The sequence below is a fragment of the Colias croceus genome, chromosome 15, assembly GCF_905220415.1.
Source record: "Colias croceus chromosome 15, ilColCroc2.1".
Taxonomy (NCBI): Eukaryota; Metazoa; Arthropoda; class Insecta; order Lepidoptera; family Pieridae; genus Colias; species Colias croceus.
This window is the reverse complement of record NC_059551.1, coordinates 1643835-1666674: the sequence shown is the minus strand read 5'-3', so window position 1 is coordinate 1666674 and position 22840 is coordinate 1643835. Positions and strand designations below refer to the sequence as shown.

Here is a 22840-nt window from a genome sequence, read left to right as displayed (position 1 = left end):
TAAATATTTTTTTAAAGGACTGAAGAGTTGATCTACTAAAGATTTCAATAAAACACATCCAACTCACTGTATTTGTTTTTTTTTATGTACCTATGAAATTTTATCACGATTTCAAAAGCTGCATATAAATAAAAAATTGTGAATAAAGCGAAGCAAAAAAATATAATATGCATATTATTATATATTGTACTTACATTAGTGTCCGTAAGTTTTAAAAGCAACCTTAAAAATAATCACATAAATTTTGCATTACGTTGCAGAAATTCTGAGAAATTATCATACTGGCGCCGTCTCGCCGAGAACGTCTGGTGGCGGGATGTATTCCTATTGGCTAAGGCAAGACGGGCCTCCATAGAGTATGTTATTTATTACAGAGGTGCGTTCATTACTGCAATTATTATTACTCATTGCCATAGAAACAAATTTTAAATTATAATATTTGTAATTTTGCATATTAATTATTTCTTAAAAAGCATATTTTCTACAATTAAACAATATTTATGAATACACTATGAATATAATATAGAAAGGGTTTGTTATAATAATAATTGCAGGTTGCACGTTTTGAATGTATTTTTATCTACCCTCATAATTTAATTTTTATCGAATCTTTTTTGTTAAGGACCATGTTCATTTTTACAGTTGGGCGTAGAACGTGAAGTTGTTCTGGTTATTCCACATTTTTATTTTTTAATAAGTTGTGTTTTATTAAATTATTATGTTTTATATAATATAATTATAATAATTCATTGAAAGATTTAATTTATTTATGACAATTTTATTTTATACGAGATAAATTTTATAATGGCGTCGACAAACTTTTTAACCGTAAAAACTCATCTCTCCGAATTTAGAAATAACGCCGACAAAGACTCGTTAAGCGAGGTAATGTATAAAATTATATTAATTTGCATTTCGTTTCTGATTATTTTGTGATTTTTACGAATTAGATTGGAAATTACGGTCATCCGCCATCTTTATCATAACTTTAACGTGCGCTTGATTGAGTGGGAATACCATTTCCTTTATGTTACACCTAATCTATTGTTTACTCCTACCGAACTACAGTTCACACACATTGTTATTACCTAATAAAAATTTTAGGCTTCAGAAAGTGGAACAAGTAATTCTGTGACGTCCGCTGAAGACTTACAGAAGTTGGCTGTAATATTAGGCCTGAACAGCGCTGAAGATGTGTACCAGGAGAGATTTCGCGTTGATAGACGGCGTTTGGAGGCTATGCTTGCCGGTAATTATTAGCAAAATTTAACTCCAGCAACTTAACCTAAAACTTTGAAGTGTAAACATACCTAACTATTGTTCTATTTCAGAAAATTTGGAAGAATCTCAGACTGCGCAAGCGTTTTTCCACAGGGTATGTATTATTAAATTTTTTTCGTTCACTAGTCTATAGGTACTACCTTAGTATAAAATATTTTCTTATAATAAGTTGTAACTTATAACTATTTTAGGTCATGAACGAGACTAATACTTTAATTAATTGGCCTGCTCGTCTGAAAATAGGAGCCCGATCGAAGAAAGGTAAGTAACAAATAAAATAAATGAAATTATAAAAGTTATTAAGTACTATTTTTATATTCAGTAAAATAAAATAAAATCAAACAGTTTTATAATATTATTTTTATTTATTTTGTGTCATAGAAACGGAACGTTATTTTGGCGCCAATATTCCAGGACGCGGCGCCAGTCTGGCGTTAATTTTTATTTCAAATATTATTTTTTAAATTCGAGTTATTTTACGTTCGCGCGTCCGTTAGCGCGTACCGAAATTTTGAAATCAATTTTTAATTTTTATATTTTTTTACTTAATTTTAAAATTAATTAAAATGGATATCTCCGACAATAACGATGAAATTGTGTATGAAATAATAAAAAAAATTAGATGTAATAATTTCAAAGAACTTTATGAAATATACGGTGAGATATAAATTTGTGTCAGTGATTGTTTACATATACATAATATAAAAGTGGTTGTTATATGGTATTGCATTTTCGATTTAGATCCACATGTGAGGATTGCCGGACGACCCAACGATGTGAAACTGGCTCGAGAAAAAATTATGCAGTTACTGGACACAAGGGTGAGTTTTTGAAACAATACAGTCAAAATTGCCAATATGTTATGAATATCATTGTTATGTTACTCGTTATTATTATATTATGTTCATATTTTAACAAGTTTAACGTTGAATAGCAAAAGATAATGACTAAATATTAGTCGACATTGGTATTTTTTTTACTTACTTTCCAAGGGGAATACGTACCTAGGTATCTTAATTTTTTTTTTTTTTTTTAATAATATGTAACTAACTAACTAGGTATGTTATGAAATGAGCCGTGTAGCTTTGAAAATATAATATACAGAAGGTACTGTTAAATGTGTAAAATTGTTTATATGTGTATTGGTATTTGGTAACGACCAAGACCTACAATTGATAAAAGTATACATGTGCATATGGAAATAACCATTTCATTGAATAATCATTGAACGTACATACTATAATTATTATTAGCACTCTATGTAGGTTAATAGACATTTAATGTGTTCATGTAACATGAATACAAAATACAGTCGTCCTTTTTCCATGATTGTATAACCTTTTGGATGCTATAAAGTTTTGTCCTTTGTCAAGCATCAGCCATTACGTCTATCCTTGTTCATAAATCGTAACAATTTCAACCACATCGAAAAATCTCGATGGGACTAGACAACAATTTTCAATTTCTTTTATCTAGTAACTAGGTACATTAAAGGTTAATAATATCAACATATTTTTATTAAGAATTCAAAATAGGTGTTTGATGTGGTACCTATGGTAGAGTGTAGACGATGGAATAGCGTAGCGGGCAGGATACAAAAAATCCGGGCACTGTAAAAGTCGCGGATAGAGTAGTATTGTACCTAGTTGAATTAATTACCTGTATAAATAGACTAGCTGGTCCGCGCTGTTTCACCCCCGTAGCTTCACCCCTGTTGGTCGTAGCGTGATGATATATACCCTATAAACCTTCCTCGATAAATGGGCTATCTAACTCCGAAAGAATTTTTCAAATCAGACCGTAGTACATATTATCTCTATGATCGGACCAGTAGTTACCGAGATTAGCGCGTTTAAACAAACAAACTCTTTGGCTTTATAATATTAGTATAGATTTGTTATGCTTATAATTTTAAAATTAATGATCTGAATACCTATGCAAATAATTATAAGTTTTCGGAATGTTTTGCAGAGTAACAGAGTTACAATGAAAATCGATGTCAGTTACACGGATCATTCGCACATCATCGGAAAGGTAAGATTTTTATTAATTAGTAGGTACATACAGTTTTAAGAATTATTGTGTTTATAGGTTTATTGTTAGCTATATCAAATTCGTAGTCTGTGCCGAGATAACTAATGTACCTACCTATCTACTTAGTTCAAGCTTCTGCATACTGCATAATATAACGACGTTTTTATTAGTATAAGACCGAAACCATGCGATTTACCTAGGCAATGTAAAAATAAAAATTGCTACGAACCGAAAATCTTACCACAAAAAACATTTAAAATTCAAAGCTTTTGCAAGAAACCTCATAATTGCAATGCATTATCAAAACAATTAAACATGTAGCGACATAAATCGATACTGCGAACCATGCACAACAAAGATGTGTACAACTATTAGACAACTATAGGATGTGTAACGTGTTCAATCTTTATACGAGAAGAATGTGCACTAATGTAATAATCAGTGCCGGTGTAAGGGCCACTGACACCCCGGGCGAAAATATTGTGGCGCCCACTTGAGGTGTTCTGAAGGTTTGCACGGAGAGGCAAGAGACTCCAATTTCAGACCTTAGCGCCCCCCTGAATTTGTCGCCCTGGGCCATCGCCCCCTCTCGCCCCCCCTAACGCCGGCACTGGTAATAATAATGTTTGCCGCTAGAGTGTGGGTAACAATTCATAATTATTAAATGAGGGTGCGAGGCCATTTACTTGTTGCTATAGAAATTTTAAACTATAAATTTTATTGTCAATACCTTAGATTACAAAATAAAATAATTTTATAATCTAAGGTCAGGTCAATACAATAATAAGCTATTGGAGAGATTGAGAAATGTTTGAAGAATAGAAAAAATTCGACGTCGTGATCACTCATCACGAAACGGGATTCGAACCCGCGTCTTTCGTCTAAACAAAAACTAAAATCGATTTTTTTAATGAAAATATTCTCATTTAAAAAGCATTTGAATGCTATAAAACTGAAATGTCCAATTGGAAAGATTAAAAAGCTTATAAAATTTACTTTAGCTGAAGATAGATGCCGTCAAAGTATTCGTAAATCGCGCTATAGTTATTTTGCAATATTTGCAATATGTAAAGAAGATTGAGTATTGTCTGTGAAAATCACCAAAACCACTAGAAAACATTATTTATATTCTTGAAACTTGTACTATTTATGTACAGGTATTATTATTAATTAATTAATTAATTTAATTAATTTTTAATTGTTTCACCCGCATTGCTCCGTTCCTGTTGGTCTTAGCGTGTTTATATAATTATAGCCTACAGCCTTCCTCGATAAATGGGCTATCTAACACCGAAAGATTTTTTCAAATCGGACCAGTTACTGAGATTAGCGCGTTCAAACAAACAAACAAACTCATCCAGTTTTATAATATTAGTATAGATTATTTATAACATATTTACTAGGTACCCTTCATGTTTTCACTATCATAGCTCAAGCTCATGCTACATGGAACCAAGACTCCAAAAGCATTTACATTCGCTTGGCACAATAGTTTATAATAACACCACAGACTTAATAATAATATACCTACTACATATAACACAACAGTCACCATTTACTATATCCTACTATGAACTATCCTATCCTACTATGTAATATTGTTAACTAGCTTTTAGCCCGCAGTTTCACCCGCGCAATCAAAAGAAAACCCACATAGTTGCCGTTCGTTGAGATAAAAACTAACTTATGTGTAAATCCAAGTTATGTGTGTGCCAAATTTCATGAAAATTGGTTAAGCAGTTTTTGCGTGAAGGAGTAACAAATCGAAATACCCGAATTGGTCTAGCCTTTCTCGAGTTTTACCTACGATTACAAAAATGTTACCTACCTTGACAAATATGTTACTAACATATTTGTCAATTAATTTATAGATCTTTCATGCCGTGAAAATAATTAAAATCTAATATATAAAAATCAATGCCACTTTTCGTTGTAATTCCATAACTCGAGAACGGCTGAACCGATTTCGATAATTCTTTTTTTATTATATTCCTTGAAGTACGAGGATGGTTCTTATGTAGAGAAAACGTTAATATGTACCACGGGCGAAGCCGGGGCGGACCGCTAGTAGTAATATAAAAATACGGTTATACAGGGTGGTCTAACAATAAAGCGTGTGATGGAAGAGACAGGTTGCCACATCCATTTCCCGGATTCGAACCGGACCAGCGCATTGGAGAAAAGCAACCAAGTGTCCATCGCGGGCGACATGGAAAGGGTCGAAAGGGCCAGAGCCAGAGTTCGAGTGAGTATAAATGTATAAAAAGTGTGTGCTGAGCACACGTGTCAGAAGTGAAACTGTTTTGGCAAGATTCAAAGATACCAAAATCGTACATAATCGTGACGGTATTGCCATGACGCGACGTTGAAATTTTAAGAAGTTTCGCTTGAAATGTTTCATCTTTGAGTATACCGTGATTGTACCTTTAACGTAAATGTATCTCACACTGGTATCGTAGTGATATAATTTTAATTGATATATTTTATACTTACATTATTTTAAAAAATTAACAATTGAGATAAAAATTGTTATGATCAAAATATTGGTACTTATGTGTATGTCTAAATAATTACCTAAAGGTACAAGTCCGAGACGTGCCGCAGACCGCAAACTGCAACAGCAAACTGCAAGCGACAACACTTGTTTCTATGAACTCCGTTTCCGGTTCCGTCTCGGACTTGTACCTTAATATTCAATAATATCGCTACGACAAAATGCCGCCCGCACGTATTCTGACATTTTAAAAAACATTTTCACTGCACTATACTCCTATACCTACCTAATTTTTCAGTATGAATATATTATAATAATGCTCATGAAATAAAACAATTTTTATGCCTATTACATACCTACTAGCTTTCCACGTCCGCGCTGTCAAAAAAAAACCCGCGTAGTTCCCGTTCCCGTGGGATTTCCGAGATAAAACCTATCCTATGTCCCGGGGTAAAAAGTAGCCTATTATGTCCTTTCTCGGGTATCAAAATATCTCTATACCAAATTTCATGCAAATTGGTTCAGTAGTTAAGGCGTGATTGAGTTAACAGACAGACAGACAGAGTTACTTTCGCATTTATAATATTACATATTATTATACATCCATACTAATATTATAAATGCGAATGTAACTCTGTCTGTCTGTCTGTCTGTTACTCAATCAGGCCTTAACTACTGAACCAATTTGCATGAAATTTGGTATAGAGATATTTTGATACCCGAGAAAGGACAGGCTATTTTTTACCCCGGGAAATATAGTAGGTTTTATCCCGGAAATCCCACGGGAACGGGACCTATGCGGATTTTTCTTTGACTGCGCGGGCGAAGCAGCGGGTGGAAAGCTAGTATACTTATCTTATTATTTACAGGCTCTAACCCCACTAGTATTCTGTTTCGAGCTGCCCATAGTATCTTCGTCTCAGCCTCTACCAGACATCAATTCGCCCTACGTCCAACAAATACAGGAACAATATAATGTACAGGTAATATTTAATATTTACTTTTATGGCGTTAAAATTGTTATAAATATAGATTTACTAGCTTTCCGCCCGCGGCTTCGCCCGCTTTGTCTAAAACCTAATAACTAATATATAAAACCTTCCTCAAGAACCGCTTTATCTATTAAAAAAACCGCATCGAAATCCGTTGCATAGTTTTAAAGATTAAGGCATACATAGGGACATAGGGACAGAGAAAGCGACTTTGTTCTAGAGTCTGGACTATTAATTAGTGATTAGAGGAAAATGCAATCATGAGGCGGGATTCGATCCCGCGCTTTCTTCGCCAGTTGTTTAAAATTTTGTCGTTGTTAAGTAGTCACTGATATTACTTACCAAAATAGTAAATTTACATATTTTCTCAATAACTCGACGTTATATTTTCTCAAAAAATATCGCACCATTTGATATTTCAACAATTCGTAATTTCGTAATATTTTAAGGACCTTCGTGTTTTAAATTAACGAGAGTCGACTGGACACTGTATTGTAGATAATTTACTTTAAAATATAAGAAACTACTTTTCATCATCAAAACAATTTTCATCATAATCATCTTACAGGTGATGATCCGAAACCGTCCCAAATTACACGCTAACCTTTTAGTCGTGAAGGGAGTGCAATGGGAAGTCCAAGCTACTATGGAGGCTACTAGCTTGCTGATGAGCTATATGTGTGGACCGCTTGCTGTAAGTAAATACAGAATATAAATATTGTAAAGTAAATTAAATATAGATGAAAATAATAGATTTGGAAACAATACTGGTTTATATGTGGAAAGGCGTGTTTGCGTGTTGGTTTATGTTAGGCGTTCATTTACGTGTAAATTTTTCTTGTTAATTGTATGATCGTTGATAAGTATGAACATAAACTAGCTAAAAATAATTGTAACTTTAAATTCTGTTTTTCCTAAACTGCATAGGCACGGTCGTGAAACTGTCAGAAGTTCTAGCAATAGTTAACACAATATATGTACTAAGCTTAACAGAGAGAACAAACGTTCTAACAACGAGAGATAAAAATAATTTAATTCTTAAATATAACGTTATTTTCTTCGCAATATAATTACGCCCACACTTATTCCCCAGAGCCAAACATCAGTCCAGATGTCGCTCGAAATATCGCCCATGCACCACCCAGTGGTAGTGGGTCGTGGGGCGGAACAGCTGAAGGTGATGATGCAGTCGAGCGGCGCGCAGATCATGTTCCCCGACGCGGACGACCCCAACATACCGGCGCTGCGCAAGAGCTGCGTCACCATCACGGGGCAGATCAAGGACGTGTATAAGGCGAGACAGCAACTCGTGGTGAGTGCAGTGTCTTAAAAAGTGACAAAATGTAGGTGGTTCTGATAGAAAAGTACCAGGATACCGCAAACAGTATGGAGATGTCACTCAGTGGAACATAAAGTAAGTATAACAAAGTGAGTCCAATATCATAAGTACCAGGACATCATAAACATACCGGCGCTGCGCAAGAGCTGCGTCACCATTACGGGGCAGATCAAGGATGTGTTAAGGCGAGACAGCAGCTCGTGGTAAGTGCAAAGTGTCCTAAAAACCAAAATAAGTGACAAAATATAGGTGGTTCTGACAGAAAAAGTACCAGAGCATCATAAATAGTATGGAGATATCACTGGCTGGACGACCTTTTAGTAAGAAGACATAGGTAGCTGTTAACAGAAAAAGTACCACGGCATCATAAATAGTATGGAAAATATGTCACTACTGGATCTTTAAGAAAGTACCTATACAAAGTCGTGTCCAATATACATGACCATCGTGCTTCGTGCAAAGTATGACAATATAGGTGACTGCTGCAGAAAAAGTACCAGGAAACCATATCCAGCTGAATATTTATGAAAGATTTACGATATAATTATTATGTGGCTGAAATAGAAAATTCACATAATATTTCCATTTCCTATTTAACTGGCATAAACTTTTGTTTCCTTGACAAAAAGTAGGTAACCTATGTCATTTCCAAAACTTTAATTTGCAAAACTGTCTTTATCCTAAAGAATTCTCCTTGACGCAATATGTTATCTAGTTCAAACATCTCTCAGATAAGTTTATCTTGAGATAAATGTGTAAACGTGAGAGCATCTTCAAAATACTTCATTCAGTATACGACGCTGAAAATGTGTAGTAAAACAGTTAACTTTAATTGACATAAAAATTAGTTTATTGAACAGTTAACTACAGTTTTTCACGACTAAAACAAATATAAACACACAATGATGTTTTTGCTCCTTCCATCTCTATTTCAGACATGGTACGTAAGTCGTAAAAACTACTATCAACAAAGTGAAAAAGTAACTAAGTAATTTTTTTTTTTTTTTGACTTGTAGACAACAATGATAAATCAACAAAAATATTTGTCAATTATTGCGCAGCTGCAGTCTTAAAAAAATTGATTAATACAAAAATCAAGACCGTATGTGCCGAGCACACGTGTCAAAAGTGAAACTTCTTTGACAAGATTCAAAGATACCAAAAACCGCTCTACTCCATGACGTGACGGTATTGCCAAGACGCGACCTTGAAATTTTACTCTCAACGCGCCTAAAGAAGTTTCACTTCAAAAACATTGATTGATACGAAACAAAACTTATACCTATACAATTTTTTTACAGGGAAGCCTACCCCTAGTAGTGATATTCGACGTGCCAGAAGAGACATGTCGCATAGAAACAGAGGCAGTAAACGCTCTGATGCACAAACACAGCGTCTACATCAGTGTGCGTCGGAAGCCGAAGCAAGGGATATCATCTGTGGTTATTAAGGGCATAGAGCGGTGTGCTGGTGAGTTAAATTTGAATTTGGAATTTGGAAAAAAAAAGTTAGTCTCCTCTTTTTAGAAAAAAAAGATATTATGACGTCATTTTTTTGCCGCGAAGAAAGAAAAAAATGGAGCAGTGCGTGTCGGACGCGCGACAAAGCGTTCCGTACGAATGTACGCTGATGAGAGCGATTGACATTGACGTGACGGACGAACGGACAGACAGACGGATAAACAGACTGCGAAGTAATAATAATATCTGCAATAGAGTCCCGTTACAAATTTTTTGTACGGAACCCTATGAAATTACCTCATGTTTGATACTGGCATGTGGATACTGGTAAAAAAGTGTATTTTTATGAATGATGTGATTACGTTGTTTACAGAATGTGATTTAAAAATTGAAAAAATTTTCAACATAAACTTTTCCTCATTTCTATTCAGGAATTGATGAGCTCGAATTTCCCTTGAGTTTTAGATTTATCTGGGAATTTTTATACAAAAAAGTCAGAAGGATTCACCATTATTCATTCTTATCTTCTCTTCCCTATGTACATAGGTATATAAAATTCTCATTTCACAATGTTGGCTACCATAATATACATACCTCAGAAACGGCTGTCGCGATTTCATGACATTTTGTGTGCCTATTGGGTAGATCTGAGATCAGGCCAACATCTTTTTTTCATAACCCTAAGTGATAAGAGTAAGGCAGAGCGTTTGCCGAGACAGCTAGTATAAATATGAAATTCTCGTGTCACAATGTTAGTTATCATACTGCTCCGAAACGGCTGGACCGTTTCTCATGAAATTTTGTGTCCCTATTGGGTATATCTGATATCGTATCGACTAAAATCTGTTTATCATACCCCTAAATGATAAGACTAAAGTAGTATATTTATATATTTATTCCAGGTGATATTTACGAAGCGCGTCGTGCGTTACTCGGCGGCAAGGAATCCTCCATCACCGCTGAGATACCAGAATCCTATAATATTCCAACACTAAACGCACATAAGTTTACCGCTTTTAACCCATTTTCACCCTCGCATACAATGAACTCGCCATGCTCGCCGTATTATGAGGTAAGTAATAAATTTTCACCTTAAAAACAATGATGATTGCAGATAATACTCACGGAATGTTTTCATTCTTTTTTTACTAACAAACCAGCAATTGTTGAGCTTCAACTAACTACTATACTACTATATCTCTGTTTTAAGAAGAGACAGCTATTGAGTAGATTACAATATTTTCGAAGGAAAACGGCATTTATAACCATATGTATCAAGCAGAAAATTTGATTGCAATCTCGATTCTGAAACAATTTCGAAAAATCTTTCGTCGTACAAAATAATTTAATTAAATTAAAATCTAAATTTTTTAAACGTAAAATGACAATATAACGCCGCGGATTGGCTGCTACATATATGAAATCTCAATTCCAGGTAGGTGTCGGGGGTTACAGCCCCGCGACCCCCGCGTACAGCCCCTTACGAATGTTATCACCAACCCCCCAACCACACAGCTGGTTGTGGGCTTCCCCCCAACCGACCGCTGAACACTTCCGCTTCCCGCCCAACCAGATGGTGTATAAGGGACAGTCTTGGAACCGTGAGTATTATTATAATATATCTTTATAAATTCATTGGGGGTTCCAACCCTTTAAATAAAAAATTTAAAGAATGTAATGACGATTCAAAAGTGCTTCTGGAAGAAGTCTAATTGAATAAATAAATGTTTGAGTTTGAGTTTAACTTGTGACTATTGTTACCAACTTCACTACACAGCTGGCAGCTTGGCAGCTTTTTCAACCGCATTGCTCCGCTCCTGTTGATCTTAGCGTGCTGATATATAGCCTTATAGCCTTCCTCGATAAAAAAAAAAAAAAAAAAACTTTATTGACATAATTACACAGGTCTAAATAATGAATCCTTTGGCTCCCGAACTAGTTTTAAACTGTGTCTCAGGAGCCAGAGGCTTCTCCCAATATTGATCATAATATTATGTCTATAAACTAAACTAAAAGCTCTAAAATAACAAAATTAATGAAGAGGTAAGTTAAATTATTACGTAAGCGCATTTGTGTATCTAGATGAATGTGAGTGAGTGTGTGTGTGTGTGTGTGTGTGTGTGTGTGTGTGTGTGTGTGTGTCTGGGTGTGTGTAAGTGTGAGTGTGGGTGTTTGTGTGTGAGTGTGTGTGCGTGTGTGTATGTGTGGGTGTAGTTGTGCATATATTATGTTGTAATTAAATGGGCTATCTAACACCGAAAGAATTTTTCAAATCGGACCAGTAGTTCCCGAGATTAGCGCGTTCAAACAAACAAACAAACTCTTCAGCTTTATAATATTAGTATAGATTAATTAAATATAATTATTTATTTGTAGCGATGTCAAGCGAGATGAACAACATGCAGCAATCGATGATGATGCAGCCGCCGCACTTGCAAGTGCCCAACGATGGAAGACCTGTGAGTTATTATAAATTTATTATTATTTATGAAAGATTATAGTATACTAGCTTTCCGCCCGCGGGTTCGCCCGCGTTTTCAAAGAAAAGCCACATAGTTCCTGCTTCCGTGGGATTTCCGGGAAACTATCCTATGTGTTAATCCAAGATACAATCGATATGTGTGCTTAATTTCATTGTAATCGGTTCAGTAGTATTTGCGTGTCAGAGTAACAAACATACATACACATAAACTTTCGCATTTTTTCGCATATTATAGTAGGATAGTATCTATAGTAGGATAATGCAATCTGCTTTAAAAGTTGGTTTACATCTACCTAGTACAAATTTTAAGGCCCATCCTAATTTCATCCAGATCTGAGAAGCTGCTTTTGAATAAAAGTAAATAGTAACCCATTCCTGTAATGCTTAGGTAAACAGATAAAGTTGTGCCGTCTCACACAAAATTGTAATTATATACGAAAACCTTCCTCTTGAATCACTTTATCTATTAAAAAAAACCATCAGAATGAATTGCGTTATTTTAAAGATCTAAGCATACAAACACACAAGCCGGAAAGCGACATTGTATTCTATCTAGTGATATTTATGTTTATTTCGGGTCTGGACGAAACCGAATGGCACAGCTAGTCAAAAAAACAAAACAATATAACATTTGCGACCAATATGTGTCTGAAATCTATATATATTCGCACGTTCACCCCGAGGATATATAAACGGAACGTTCCAACAAATGCTCATATAGCAATGTGCCGCTGAAACTCTATTACGAATTACGATTTATTTATTTATTCTGCTGAAACTCGATTTTTTTAAGTTTTTATTTATTTTTGGAGTGTTCCGGTAGTTATGGGTGAGTAGATAAGAATAGAGAAAAATAGAGAATAGAACTAGAAATATATTTTAAAGGTGTTTTAATAGTAAAAATTGGGGTAGGCATAATTCGGAATTTTGGGATTGAAAAATGCCTATTTTATGTGTTAATCGTAGATTGGTTAGGATTAACATTCCGATTTTTGTAAATTTGTATTTTGATTGACAAAAAATCTATTTTGGAAATATTATCCTTAATTTCTTCAATAGGGTTCAGTTTTGTAAAAATATTGTTACATTTCTAGTAAATCACGACCGTATATTTATTCCTTATCGATTCGCGTGGACTTTAACCAAACAAATATAACTACTCTATAATAGGTTATTGTATGCAAAATTTTCTATTCCACGATTACAATATGACGACAAAATTGTTTCAAGAATTTTTATTTTATTATTATTATTATTCATTAATACTAATTTTGCTGCACATTCAATTGAACAATTTTTAAGTTTGTAGTTTTTATTACAATCCAAGATCAAATTATTATCCAATAAATGAAAAATCATTAAAGTGCATTCGATCTTCAGATAGGTGTACTTCAACTAATATATCATGATTAATATTCAGGTTCACTGTCCACAGACCAAATATGGTCTGTAGAGTATATAGCACTACTAGTCCACAGACCATAATATGTGGTCGATCGTCATTTATTTCACGTGGACTTGACAGAATATAACCTATATACCAAATAGTGTCGGGACATAGGTAACAGATGTACCGTTTTATCATAAACTAGCTGTGCCCGCGACTTCGTCCGCGTAGATAAATTTAACAGCATGAAGTTAGTTCTAGGTGGTATGAAAATTGATAACTATGTTCAAGTTGTATATTCTAGTATTTTTTTTTCCATACGGCAAAGAAGTATAACTTCTAACGCGTGTACATAAGTACACACACTTTTTTTTTGTGGAAGTAGTTCATACATATAACTATGTTTTAAAGTAAAAAAAATCCGCTTTTTCTTAAGAGTTCAGACACAAAAGAAAAATGAAATTTTGTTATTTATGCGATTAGCTCGAAATTGCGAAGTCACAGCTCTTCCCGAATGGTTCGAAAATTATGGCAAGCCTTGACGCTCGCAGTGCAAAAAAAAATGTTATAATGATAGAAAAATTAATAAAAAAAACGACGTGTGTCACTCGGGGACTGCCGCGGTAAAGCTATTGCATGCTATGCCTTCAAGACACACCTCCGCAGCGTCGCTCGCAAGCAAAGTTTGCACATCATGCGGCGCGGGTGATTCGGGTGTTATTTTTAAATCGTAATATCTTCTAAGATGTTCATTAAAATTAAGTGATGTCAAAGACAATTTTGTTCACAATTAAATAGTTTTAATCAAAAACACATTTATTTGGATAAAGATTAATATTATTACGTTGATACAACTCTTAACAAATAATGCATTAATTTCGACCAAATTTGATTACCATAAAAACGGTTCTAGTGAGTTAATCTTAAAAGATAGACATATACTGTCGCGGACATTTTTTTTAGATCATTTCAAAAGGAATAATTCTTTCATACATATATTTTTGGTATCTCGAACCGTTTACGCAGCGTACGTAATGGAAGCCCTCAAGGATGAATATATTTCTCCGTTTTTTTTACATTTTCCATTATTTCTTCGCTCCCAATCGTTATATCGTGATGTTATATAGCCTATAGCCTTCCTCGATAAATGTTCTATTCAACACAAAAAGAATTTTTCAATTCGAACCAGTAGTTTCTGAGATTAGCGCGTTCAAACAAACAAACAAACAAACTCTTCAGCTTTATAATATTAGTAGGTATAGATAATTGCTGGACGGACATAAAAACATAACTGGACGTGTGGAACAATTCTCACTCTATAAGCTGGACAGTGAACCTGTTAAACTATTCAATAATAAAGCGAACTGCTCTTTTTGTAACACTGTTTCATTTTCATGATATCGTTTTTTTATAATATTGTTTTGTCCAAGAGAGAATTAAAAAATATACTTTTTAAAATTCTTTCTTGGACATAACAGTCAAACGTGTCGTTAAACTTTTGGTCTTAATTTTTTCCGTATAAGTTATAACCCCCTTTTGCAACGCGCGATAAGGAACTTCGTTCCAATAAATAGTCTTAAAAATAATAAGGACCACCGCAAGGAATGTACAAATAACATGTTCACAACGCGTGTTATTCCGAAGCGTTTGCTGGAATCTCGGCACTCGGCCCAGTCTTTTGTATACTATTTTAATCGGAAATGCCGACGGTCGTGACGGTTTTTTTTTTGTTTGTCATACTTTCAGTGTTATTTTCTTGAGGTAGAAAAACGCGGTCGTTGTTACATTCTGCAATAATTAAGAAAAAATATTTTCTTTATGATAGGGCTTAAGTAAAACGATTTATTTATTTATCATTTAATTTTGCGTTACAAATAATTGGTTAATCCAGTCTCTAAATATTGGCACATTTTAATAAACTACCGTAATAATTATTACTACCTATGCGTATGTTAATTGCTGTGTATTTTTTATGTATAACGATAGCCATTCATTCTAACCTTTCCCTTTTTAGTTTTTACCACACATTACTACATAGTTACTTTTATTATACTCAACAAAGGAGAGTGTGTGTGCGGTGTGCCGAGCACACGTGTCAGAAATGAAATTTCTTTGGCAAGATTTAAAAACACAACATCGCCTCCATGACGTGACGGTATTGCCATGATGCAATTTTATTCTGAACGTGCCTGAAGTAATTTCACTTCAAAAATTTTCACTTCAATACCATTTTACTAAAAAAATATATTTTTTACACAGATAACACTAAACCAGCTGCTAAACTGCAGCTCCGCTGGGAGCAGCGGCTACCAGAGCAACTTTACCGGCAGCTCCGTGTCTCTCGATGCGCAGAATATTTCCGGTAATTTAATAATTATAATACTAATGTATTATTTTATTTAATAATAAATATTTTATTGGAGTAGGTTTCTATGAGATTTGGATTTTTATGTGAAAAATAAAAGTTATACATAGACGGATACCATTTAAAGGAAATTGTACCCAGTCAATGGCTGTTTATTTTATAAATCCTTGTTTTTTTTTTGGTTTTAGCTTTTTTTAAAGATGCAATTGGATTAACTTCTTTTAACATAATCACCGTAGCTTATCGATCAATTATTTTTCTACAAAAAATATAAAGATTTTCAAATGATTCACACGACATATTTATTTCAAACTAATAAGAAATAATAAGCTCTTATTAGTTTGAAATAAATATGTTCTTGCATATGAAACTAATAAGCTCTTGCAAATAGATAATTTCCCAAAAATATGTGTTAAAATTTAAATTGGATTTAATACACAGGAACCGGCGAAGGCAGTGTGGCTTCGCCCTCAGTATCACCAATCAGCAAGACCCATAGTCCAGCGCCCTCTACTGAAACTGAACGTTCCCATAATGGTACGTATAGTTTACAAAAAAAAATACGTGTGGCACTCGGGGACTGCCGCGGGAAAGCTATTGCATGCTATGCCTTCAAGCCACACCTCCGCCCGTCGGAGTGGGGAGCGTGAGGTTTTTCGTTACGGAATTTCTGGATTCGGTCCCCGCGCTCAAGGCCCGCGATAGAAACTATGCAATAGCGTAATAATTATAATTAATTATTCAAATATGAAAGAGTTTGATAATACCATGGACAGGTCCATGCCATACTGGTCCATGATACTGAACTTTGAAATACAGAATTAGTGAATACAGTATTTTGTCCGCGCAGTTTTCCAATAATGTAGTGTACATTGCTTTTAATTACCACTTCCTCCAAATATATACATTATACATAATAGTAATTTCAGGATTTTCCTGTCAGTTTTTTTTCTAAGAATAATGACAAACTCTCCGTGGTACATACACAACGAGCTCCTCCACCATGACCTAAAAATCCCTACTGTGAAACAAGAGATCCAACGATACACAAAGTCATATAAAGACCGCTTAGCGCACCACCCTAATATTCTCGCCCAGACCCTTATGGGCGAAGATCATCAAGCACGACGACTGAAACGAAAAATACCTCAAGATTTAGTCCGCACACAGTGACCACACTGTTATAATGAGGATGTGACATAGGTCACATACCGTGCATGCCAATGTCCAACATGCCGCTTATTGTCCCAACTCCCAAGCATGATGGAGACAGATCGCAGCAAAAAAAAGATAAAAAAAAAGTTTTTTTTTCCAATTAGGTATAACTTCAAGTTTTTGGCAATTATAACTGTAGGATTTCAACAATTATAAGTTTAGAATTTTTCACAATATTAATAAGAATTATTCACAATGATACCTTTATTTATTTAACACATACAATATACAATATTTATATAATATTTATTTTATTTAATAATAACAACATAATATGTACAATACTTACTTAACACAATATTTTTCACAATAAACCCATTTCCCCAGAACTAGCGAACATAATATCCGAGTTACCGCTAAGCGACCGGCGCGCGGTCGGCTGTGAGAAGAAAACGCTAGAAACTCTCAACAAGCTGTCCCCGCTTACTGACTATCGCAAAATGCAGCAAGAGGCCAATAAGGTAAATATCAGTTACAGCTGTACTAGGAAATCAATTAAATCGGGTAGAAATGGCTTAACTCGCTGAACTAAAACGCTAGACTCTCAACAAGCTGTCCCCGCTTACTGACTATCGCAAAATGCAGCAAGAAGACCAATATGGTAAATAATACTATACAACAGTGCTAGATTAAATCAATTTAATTCTGGAAAAAATTCACAGGGTGTCCCACCGTTGATGCACTAAGTTGAAAGGGACTTATAGTTTTGCATAATATAGTGATTAAGTAAAAATTACTTATCAATGTCAATACTTCTTTTCTATCAAACTCTGTTTACATCTCTAGCTTTGCCGGCATAGACTAAAAAAATGTTTACATAGTTATAAAAAATCTAATAGAAAAAAAATGCTGCAAAACTTAAAGTCACCTTGAGTCGAGTACAACGACAGCGGGACACCCTGTTTATTTGGCCTTTATTACGCGTACGTACGAATAATTCCAATTCATTTACTATATTATTACCATGATGAGAACTTGAGCACTCTACCAATTCTAATGACGTGACAACCTATTCTGAACTACCAAAAACCAATACTTTACATTTTTTTAATAACAAAATACTACATACATATGCAATCCCCAGGCTATGCGCGAAAATGTCGGCAGCGGGTATCGAGTGCCAACTACGAGATGGTCTGGTTGTTACTTCAGCCACACTTCCCCCGGGAATATCAATGTTAATGATGATAAGATTAATACTACGGTAAGTTTTTATTGTAATGTAAATATTTTTTTTTGAAACTAAAGATTTTTATCGGATTTTAAACGCGATTTATTCATTATATTATTTTCCTGACTTACTTTAATATTTACTGACTTTAATAGAAACACGCTGCTCTTCCCTACTCCTATTCTTTACTTAATTTCTCTCTGTACAACCGGTTGTCTGGAAGAAATCGCTATTTAGCGATAAGACCGCCGTTTGTTACAACGTATCCTAGGTTAAGCCTCAATTTGTAGTTTATTCAGAGCAATAAAGCATAAATAAAAAACTCACTGTTACATCCTGGGTTCGATTCCTGCTTGTAATTTTAATTAAAAAAAAACATTTGTTGATGATTCCATCAAAAATAACTCATTATATATCAAATTCGTCTGATATTGTGCAAAAACATCAATTTTGTATATTTTTTGCGTTTATTGCCTATAAAACGTAATGTTTTGAACAATTTCAGCCGGAAAAACAATGGAACCGTTCGGATTTAGTCCGTCCGAACATAGCGGAGAGTGTGGTCACCCCGCCCAAGGCCGACCGCTACGAGCAGCTGTACGAGCTGCTGAGGGACATCGGCTTGAACAAATATATCGGTAACGTTGTATATAGTGTCGGATCCGGAACCGATCCGTCCGAACATAGCGGAGAGTGTGGTCACCCCGCCCAAGGCCGACCGCTACGAGCAGCTGTACGAGCTGCTGAGGGACATCGGCTTGCACAAATATATCGGTAACGTTGTATATAGTGTCGGATCCGGAACCGATCCGTCCGAACATAGCGGAGAGTGTGGTCACCCCGCCCAAGGCCGACCGCTACGAGCAGCTGTACGAGCTGCTGAGGGACATCGGCTTGCACAAATATATCGGTAACGTTGTATATAGTGTCGGATCCGGAACCGATCCGTCCGAACATAGCGGAGAGTGTGGTCACCCCGCCCAAGGCCGACCGCTACGAGCAGCTGTACGAGCTGCTGAGGGACATCGGCTTGCACAAATATATCGGTAACGTTGTATATAGTGTCGGATCCGGAACCGGTCCGTCCGAACATAGCGGAGAGTGTGGTCACCCCGCCCAAGGCCGACCGCTACGAGCAGCTGTACGAGCTGCTGAGGGACATCGGCTTGCACAAATATATCGGTAACGTTGTATATAGTGTCGGATCCGGAACCGGTCCGTCCGAACATAGCGGAGAGTGTGGTCACCCCGCCCAAGGCCGACCGCTACGAGCAGCTGTACGAGCTGCTGAGGGACATCGGCTTGCACAAATATATCGGTAACGTTGTATATAGTGTCGGATCCGGAACCGGTCCGTCCGAACATAGCGGAGAGTGTGGTCACCCCGCCCAAGGCCGACCGCTACGAGCAGCTGTACGAGCTGCTGAGGGACATCGGCTTGCACAAATATATCGGTAACGTTGTATATAGTGTCGGATCCGGAACCGGTCCGTCCGAACATAGCGGAGAGTGTGGTCACCCCGCCATAATACAATTAGAAAAAAATAACACCTAAATTAGTGGAAATGAGAACAGTGAGATAATTTTAGTAGGTACTGCAATAAGTAGTAAACTACGAAATCGTCATAAAAAATAGTTTAAAATTTTGTTTTATTAAATCTATATATATATGTACTTAGATATTATGTACCTGTACATACTACAGGGCAGCTTATATAAAATAAAAACCAAAAACATTCAAATTGATTTTAAAAAAATAACAGCTGCATAATTGCAACTTTAGGAGATAAACAATATACATCAAACATTTTTTTACAAATAACTAGGTACCTATTATCTATCTTTTCTTATATAATGCAACACATATTTATAAATCAATAGCTAACTTAATAACTTCTATTCGCAGATGTGTTCAGAAAGCACGAACTAGACATGAGCACGTTCACGTCTCTCAACGACGCGGATCTCATCGAAATTGGCATCGCCGCGTTCGGCGCCCGCAGGAAGATACTGCTAACAATCGCAAGTACGTATAACATATAAAAAATAATTAATTAATAAATTACTTATAAGTACGAAATAATTTGAATTATTGTAAAAACCAGGTTGAAGTAATAATTGTCAGTATTACTAGTAGAAGGAAACTTGGCCGTAAACTGCATCAAAATATGTACATTAAAAATTAACGTTATGTAGAGTAAAAATATTGATTTGTAAGTTACTTAATAAACATGTAATTTTACCATTTGTCGTCATATTTTTGTAACGTTTATATGGCAGTTTGACGGTAACTAACCATTTTCCCAAAAAATTAAGTATTTTATTCGATATTTATTAGGGCTCTTTTTAAATCTACTATAATATAAAAATGAATCCCAAAATGTGTTGGTAAGCGCATAATTTTAGAACAGCTGAACCGATTTCTTTAATTCTTTTTTTATTATATTCCTTGAAGTACGAGGATGGTTCTTATGTATAGAAAATGTGAAATTGTATTGTGGACTGCTAGTCGCTGATAAAAATTGACATCTATATTTTTTCCAGAGCTGAAAAAAGAAGCGGGCAGCCCGAGCGACCGAAAGATGCTAAATTCCCCGCAATACAACACCGCCCTCGCCAAAGACAAGTGGTAGAACCAGCCTTCGCTTATGGGACCTAGAGCTGGTCTCCAAAATACCCAAAACACAATAAAATATAAAAAATCCCCAAAGAGGGCAAAAATACCTCGTCTCATAAGCGTTAAAATATAGTGTTAAGATAGCGTTACACTATCATCCAGTTGCCATCATCAAAACTTCACGAATGTAATTTTAAACTTAATGTATTTCACAGTTTTGATGGACCACTGGATGTATAGTCATATAGACTGATTTTATACTTGTAGCGAATAATAAATGATCTCAAAACGCTCAAGACTGATTAAGTGTTGTATTTGACAGTTATTTTAATCATAAAATAGCTATGGACAAAGCCGTGTCTATGGTTATAGCTTATAGCAGTCTGTGGCTAATAACTGTCATTAGTTATTTATAGTCTATATCTCGTTGATTTTAAGTTGAAAATGTAGTTTTTATCGATTTTTAATGATAGCTCAAAGCATACGACAGTTTGATCTCGATCGCAAGACTTAAATTGTTGAAGTAAACTGGCCGAGCGCCTAAAAATTAGGTTTTAAGTGTGTAGTTTTTATAAGAAGGCATGTTTTATTTTTTGATTCTGTATTTTATGTTCCCCCATCAGTTACGACTAAGTTTTTAATCAATAAATCGCTTTTAACTTTTGATTATTGAAATTACGCCTCTGTCCAATTTTAGAAGCCAATCTTTTGATTCTTTTGATTACATATTATGAGTAATATGTCTTTTAAGAGATGTATACGTCGTTATTTTTATGAGCGATTGTCTCGCGGCAACAGTAAAGGCCGATTATTTTATTTTTAATGAGTTTTAAGTTATATTTTCTTTCGATCAAACCCAGTTAGACCAGGCGAAGCCGCGAAATAATAGTTCGTACAGATAACGTAATTTTGGCGTATGACAAATATAATAAAATCAATACATCAGTTTTGGACAACAGCGTGAATTGACTCCCATCAGGTGACAAACCCAAACTCCAAACTGAATTTTAATCAAGTAACATTATATTATCGTCATTATTAATATCTCTGTTATTTTTAAGTGCATTTTTGATTTTAACCCCATTAACATACTAATTTTTGTTATTGAATGTTATTTTTATTTTTTTAGTGAACTCTTGGTACATAATGACTGCGATCTTCGTTTTATAAAATTCTCTTTTTACCATGTAATTATGTATCAATTCGTTTACTTTTTATAGGTTTTAGAGATCGTATGTAATTTTAATCATGAACTAGTGATTGATTTCGCTTTATAAAATGATTTGATATGGTGTTTAAGTGATTATGAAATTTTCGTTTTATATCGATTTAGGTTTTAATGAGTTTAGTAGGTATTTCGCTAGTTTTGTTTAAGTTTAAAGAAAGTTTTGCACGATTGTTTTTTTTTAGCTCGTCCGATTAAAGTTTCAGTGGCATTCAATTTGTGTTTTATTTATCCCTGTGAAACCATAAAAAATAAATAAATAATTATAGGACATTATTACACAAATCGACCTAGTCCCACAGTAAGCTCAATTAAGGCTTGTGTTGTGGGTAGGTACTAGGCGACGATAAATATAATATTTAATAAATACATATATACAGGGTTACTTGTAAAACACCGGCAACCTCGCAGGACAAGATAGCTAACATCATAAGCAATAACATTTGTTCTACGACTTTTGATAATTTGTTAGATATTATTTTCATACAAAAATAAATATTCATTTAATTTTCCGTTTGAATATTATAAACTCTACGCCTCCCGAAAATTACGTAAACTAGAAGCGAACGAGAGGGGGAAGGGGGCGTCGCGTCGTCCATCCGTTAGTGAATAGAACATAGACTTACAAATGTTAGGAGAGTACAATAAAAGTTTAAAAAATCATTTAAAAATAATTTATTGCGTTATGCCAAAAGTCATAGAACAAATGTTGTTACTTATGATGTTAGCTATCTTGTCCTGCGAGGTTGCTGGTGTTTTACAAGTAACCCTGTAGATA

At 34.9% G+C, this 22840-nt stretch overlaps 1 protein-coding gene across 1 annotated transcript; it reads left to right on the top strand.

Annotated features, from left to right (window-relative positions):
- Positions 1 to 638: 638 nt before the first annotated feature.
- Positions 639 to 22278, top strand: LOC123697849 (protein bicaudal C homolog 1). Its single transcript, XM_045644411.1, has 22 exons — positions 639 to 885; positions 1105 to 1249; positions 1332 to 1375; positions 1473 to 1542; positions 2023 to 2102; positions 3253 to 3315; positions 5411 to 5560; positions 6679 to 6792; positions 7370 to 7495; positions 7895 to 8113; positions 9442 to 9610; positions 10503 to 10672; positions 11036 to 11201; positions 11977 to 12059; positions 15729 to 15831; positions 16276 to 16371; positions 17377 to 17510; positions 18134 to 18253; positions 18726 to 18777; positions 19283 to 19402; positions 20127 to 20246; positions 20765 to 22278. Exons 1-22 carry the CDS (start codon positions 805 to 807, stop codon positions 20851 to 20853), a joined length of 2514 nt encoding a protein of 837 aa, XP_045500367.1. The 5' UTR covers positions 639 to 804; the 3' UTR covers positions 20854 to 22278.
- Positions 22279 to 22840: the final 562 nt, after the last annotated feature.

What these genes read in the sequence shown, in the direction of transcription:
- LOC123697849 (XM_045644411.1), top strand. Translation starts at nt 805, where the DNA reads ATGGCGTCGACAAACTTTTTAACCGTAAAAACTCATCTCTCCGAATTT. An exon ending in CGGCTTGCACAAATATATCG is followed by an intron (nt 19,403 to 20,126) that starts GTAACGTTGTAT and finishes TTCTATTCGCAG; the next exon opens with ATGTGTTCAGAAAGCACGAA. An exon ending in GATACTGCTAACAATCGCAA is followed by an intron (nt 20,247 to 20,764) that starts GTACGTATAACA and finishes TATTTTTTCCAG; the next exon opens with AGCTGAAAAAAGAAGCGGGC.